Genomic DNA, 6,181 nt, shown 5'->3' on the forward strand with positions numbered 1-6,181 from the left:
TATATATGTATATATATATTCACATATGTATATGTATATATATATATGTATATATATTCACATATATATGTATATATATTCACATATATATGTATATATATTCACATATATATATGTATATGTATATATATTCACATATATATATGTATATATATATATATTCACATATATATACGTATATATATGTATATATATTCACATATATATATGTATATATATTCACATATATATATGTATATATATTCACATATATGTATATATATATGTATATATATTCACATATATATATGTATATATATTCACATATATATATATGTATATATATGTATATATATTCACATATATATATATGTATATATATATGTATATATATTCACATATATATATATGTATATATATATGTATATATATATATATTCACATGTATATATGTATATATATGTATATATATTCACATGTGTATATGTATATATATGTATATATATTCACATATATATATGTATATATATATGCATATATAATCACATCTATATTTTTATAAAGTAATAGGGTTCGTGTGTTTCTGTCTGTGTGTACAGCTCTCCATCTTCAACGAAATATAAAGGAGGTAAGAGGGTAGATCTCTCCTGGTAGAGAAACATTAGAACCCATTTTAGGATGTTTCTGTTATAGGAGACATAAGAATCTTTGCCTAATTTCTTTATATACTAGTCTACAAACCACCCCCATATCGAATGACTTATGCTCATTTGCATATCACATTATATTAAATCTCTTTAACTAATTACCTCGACCTTATTACATATTGGAAATATTCTAATCATTTCAACTGTACTATTTACAAAATCTATTTAACATTTAATTATTTAATATATTTTCATTTAATTTTATATTCGATTTATTTCACTTTACGTATATTATCTGAAAGGTTTACTGTTTGTGCAATCGGAGATTTACGTCATTACATGTTGTCTGTAATAGATATTTTTCTTTTTATTGGATTTTTTTTCCACTTATTTTTATTATTAAATTTACCTTTTTAAAAAAAATAACAATATGAAAATGTTTATAATTTTAACTTCTGGTGCTTACGCATTTCTTTTACCGCGCTATTTTAAAATATCTTTTCCTCTAAACAATATGAACACTTTTTTTAAATCTATTTTCAAAAATAAACAATAATTTTTATTTATTTTAAGCATAACTTTATTAATACATTTTTTTATCTAAACTTGAAATTTCACAATATTTATTTAAATTCCCACCCCCCTCCTCACACTACGAATGCCTTTCGAAATAATAACGTATTCTTTCCGCACGCTACCAAACCTACAGACATATCTACGTTTGCTCTATCAACTGCTGGATTTTAAGTTAATACAACATTAAAAAATTGAAATTAATATTAAAAAAGGTTTGTGAACAATATTTCTTTCAAAATTATTTTTTATATCACTGTTCTGTTTATATTCCTATAAATTTATATTGTGAAAATTTACCACTTACCAATAATATAGACAGTTCAGTTCCTTCGGTATTTGTGGTACCGTTCTGAAATATTAACGTTACTATTTTGAAAGCCATGAAGGCAAAGATGTTTTGTAACTTATTTTGTGCTTCCAACTAACAATTAAAAAAAAATTATATCGTGAAACTTCAATTTTAGCTAAAAAATAATGTTTAAAATAAATAAAAATTGTTAACTCTGGAAAATAGTTTAAAATTTCAAATAGTTTTCATATTGTTCATTTAGATGATCTGCTTATTTACAAAATATCGTGAAACCTTAATTTAACCTAAAAAAATATTTAAAACATCATATTACAAGAATCACGCCCCCCCCATATTTTTTTTACAAGGTTTTGGAATCGCCGACAACGAATCTGATATTCAAACACTTCGCAACTGAATACTTTCGTAGATATTATTATTTTCCCAGTACAAAAGTTGGATAAAATTTTACTTTAATGCCCATATTACAGCTTGGTTCTTACAGTGCATAATTATCAATTTCTTCTACTGCTAAAACAATTTTTTGGTGAGGAAAGCTTTATGTTTTGGGATTGTATTGAAAATGTAATGGAAATTTCAATTTCGTTCCGTTTTAATCTTTTATATTTTACTTGCCAATATAATTGAAAGAATACAATTCAACTATCGTAATTTTATATAAATAAACAAAAACAAATATTTTAAAATAAAACTTTATTAAAAAAGAAATAATTTTATTTTTAAATGAAAAAAATCAATTTAGTAAAATAATTGTATTAAACATCCCAACCTCCCCATGTTAAGTATGGCTTTCTAAATAAACACCCCCAGCCTTGTCAGCAAACCTGTAAACCTATAAAAGTTAACATTTCGAATGTGAACAGTGATTTTTCGATATTGTTAGCGCTTGCCGCAATTAAAGACAATTAAAACGGAACTAACTTTATTTCCATTCTATTTTTTAAACAACCCCCAAAACATAACGCTCTCTTCCAGTTATAACCAATTTTTTTTAAATTAAATAAAACAGTTCAAAATAAACAGATAAGCGCATTTTCTTTTACATTTTTCTTACAACCAACGTTGTCATTTAACCAACTGCAGGATACCGTTACTTTTGTGGGGTTGTTTTGAAAATGGCACGGAGATTATAATTTCGTTCCAATTTAATCTTTCTGGTCGAGCCTATTTCGAAAGCCTGTCTTATCATAGATTTGAACTACAAATAATTTATTACATTTTGATTATTACTATCTTAAGACTTAAAGCTTATATTTATTTCATTTATCTATTTATATATTGAATTAGTTATTTCCAGTCTTATTTAAACTTCGTGCTTTCTTTAAACCGGATGAACCTTTTATAAAAATATGAGTTTAACGTAAAGAACACGAACAAGGTTTTATTCAACTGAATTTCTTCCAGTTTACTAACAAAATATATAAATTTAAAAGAGATATAAATAATAAAATAAAAAGGTTATGTAATTTACAAGAAATACACGTACTCACAAAAGCAGAATTATTTTTACAGATTTTTTTTTTTAAAACCATAACAATGAGACTAACAATTACCTAGATCTTAGTAATTATTTGTTTTAATAGAACTGTTTTAATTGTACTATTTACATATATTAGTTAACCTAAGTTGGTATTACATTTATTTTACATTTACTTTTTTTTTTTAATTATTACTTTTAGACTGTGACGTTTACACCCGGAAGTAATGAGTCACAAGTAGGTCGCTTTTATTCATTTTTGCTACAATATAATTGTTTATAATTGTACTATTCAGAAATATTATTTATAGTTCATCCCTTTCAGTTAGTATACATTTCCTTTACGCTTAATTAATTTACAATCATTAATATCGTTAAACAATTCCGTTTAAAACCGAAATTATGCCACCCAAACGAAGTAGAAACGAAAGTGAGGAAGAAAGAATGGAAAGATTGGAAGCTAATAGACTAAGAGTTGCTGCAATTCGCTCTAATGAAAACAATTCAGATAAAGAAAGACGTCTAGAACTTAACAGAATACGTCAAAGAGAAAGGAGAGCAAGACTGTCAGATTTGGAAAGAGAAACCCAACGTGAAGCTGACAGAACTAGACATGCTGTAAGGCGGTTAAATTCATCACAAGATGAAATTCAAGAAAGGCAAAGATATGCACTGGAAAGAGAAGCAATATTACGATCGAATGAATTATATGAGGTAAGTAGACGTACACAAGGTCAGTTGAGAGTGGCTCAACGACATCAGAATGAATCGGAAACCCAACGAAGCTTTCGCCTATACCAAGGGCAACAACGAGAGGCTGCATGGAGAGAGAGTATGACTTTGCCCCAGCAATTGACAGAAAACGAGGCAGCTAGACAACGAATGACTGCTTTGAGACACCATGAAATAGAACACTGCAATAGAAAAGGATTGCTCTATAACAAAAATGACTCTCTCACTACAGCTGATATAGGAAAAATCGACAAAGTATGTCAACATTGCTCAGCTGTAAAATTTAAAGGAGAAACCCCTGGCTGTTGTTGTTCTTCTGGCAAAGTTTTGCTTGATAGCTTTCCACCACTGCCTCAGTTGCTTCAAGATTTGCTCTCCGGCAATGGTCCCATCTCTAAAGATTTTCTGCAAAATCTACGCAGTTATAACAATTGTTTTGCAATGACATCATTTAGTCACAAAATTGCGGCAGTACATGGGTGGAATCCTTCTTTTAGAATTCGAGGCCAGGTTTGCCACCAGATTGGGAGTCTTTTACCACCTGAAGATGAAACAGCAAAGTTTATTCAAATCTACTTCTTGGATAGTCTGGAAGAGGAACTACATAATCGGGGACGTGACAGTAGACTCAATAGAGACATTCTCCGAAGTCTGACTGAATTTTTACATGAGAACAACAGCTTCATTTGTCAGCTGAAAACAACAAAGGAGAGGATTGAAGAAGAACACTTGGTAGAACATAAAGTTGTCATAAGGGAAGACCGAAGGCCGCAAGCAGAGCATCCACGGCGATTCAATGCTCCAACAACAACGTATGAGATTGGAATATTAATGGAGAATGAACCAACAGCTAACCGGGATATTGTCTTGCATTTTAGAAATGATACATTAAAACGGATCTCCGAACTACATCCCCTCTACGATACTTTAATGTACCCGTTAATGTACCCCTATGGTTCTCCATCTTACAACATCTACATGAAGGTATCCAATGGGCGAAAAGTTACCCAACAGCAATTTTATTCGTACCATTTAATGACTCAGCCTGGAAACTATTTTCTCTGGTACCGAAGGCTATTTCAACAATGGCTGGTGGGTGTGTACTGCAAGATTGAAACAGAACGTTTACAGTTCCTGAGGCGTGAGCAACAGACCCTGAGAGCTGACAATTATAGCAACTTGAGAGATTCAATTCTTAGGGAGGATGGGAATCCAGAACAGTTTGGTCAACGAGTTGTACTTCCGGCAACTTATACAGGAGGCCCTCGATACATGTTTGAGCGTCAAAGTGATGCCATGGCATATGTTCGGCGAATGGGCCGAGCCGACCTCTTCATCACGTTCACAACAAATCCAAAGTGGACAGAAATTACAGAAAATTGTCTTCAAGGGCAAGACCCTCAGGATCGTCCAGATATTGTTGCCAGGGTTTTCAGGCAGAAGCTAAAAAAGTTACTTGAATTTATTAAAAAGGGAGGATTTGGCAGGTTGAGGGCTTTCCTGTACAGTATTGAATATCAAAAAAGAGGACTGCCGCATGCACACATCCTCACCTGGCAGGCCCCAGAGGACAAACTTCTACCAGAAAAAATGGATCTCTGCATATCTGCAGAGATCCCTGACAAAGAGGAAGATCCTGATCTTCATGCTAAAGTGATGGCACATATGGTGCATGGACCTTGTGGACCATTTAATCCAAATTGTCCATGTATGATTGACAACAAATGTTCCAAAAAATACCCAAAAGAATTTCTTCAGTGTACCGAGCAAGGCCAAGACTCTTACCCCAAGTACAGGCGAAGAAAACCAGAAGATGGAGGCCAGACTGGTACAATAAGGATAGAAGAGAAATGGTCGGTATGTTAATCAAGAAATAACAAACCAGTGGATTGTTCCGTACAACAAGGTCCTCCTTCAGCAGTTCAACGCTCATATTAACGTAGAAATTTGCAGCTCGATCCAAAGCATCAAATATGTCCTCAAATACGTAAATAAAGGATGTGATCAAGCAGTGTTTGAACTACAAAGAACTGATGGAGCAGCTAACCAACAAGGCCAAGTACAAAGTCACATTGTGGATGAGATCCAGCAGTTCCAGAATGCAAGGTATGTCGGCAGTTCAGAGGCGGCCTGGAGGATATTGGAACATCCCATCCATGAACATTTCCCCCCAATTGTACAACTTTCTGTTCATCTTGAAAATGGGCAGCGTGTCATGTTCTCAGCTGATACTGCTCTGGAACGAGCCCAAGGTCCACTGCCTGCCACAACTTTGACAGCATTTTTTCAACTCTGCCATGAGGATGACTTTGCAAGGGGTCTCAAATACGTAGAAGTCCCTGAGTTTTACACTTGGAACAAATCGACAAAGAAATGGATGAGAAGAATGCGTGGGGTACAAGTTGAAGGTACTGAAAATGATGATGTATGGAAGGCACCATGCATTGGGAGAATCTACAC

The 6,181-nt window shown here is 32.3% G+C and overlaps 1 protein-coding gene across 3 annotated transcripts in view; it reads left to right on the forward strand.

Moving 5' to 3' along the window:
- LOC145267126 (uncharacterized) overlaps positions 1–3,230 on the forward strand; it is a 545,487-nt gene extending 542,257 nt beyond the window's left edge. For all 3 annotated transcript variants that reach the window (XM_080123160.1, XM_080123163.1, XM_080123161.1), the window contains one exon: positions 3,192–3,230. In XM_080123160.1, coding sequence (XP_079979286.1) covers positions 3,192–3,198 — 7 coding nt within the window. In that variant the 3' untranslated portion in view covers positions 3,199–3,230. The remainder of the gene's footprint in view (positions 1–3,191) is intronic.
- The last annotated feature ends 2,951 nt before the right edge of the window (positions 3,231–6,181 follow it).

The sequence above is a fragment of the Euprymna scolopes genome, chromosome 42 (genome assembly GCF_053919585.1).
Source record: "Euprymna scolopes isolate OS-2025 chromosome 42, ASM5391958v1, whole genome shotgun sequence".
NCBI classification, from domain to species: Eukaryota; Metazoa; Mollusca; class Cephalopoda; order Sepiida; family Sepiolidae; genus Euprymna; species Euprymna scolopes.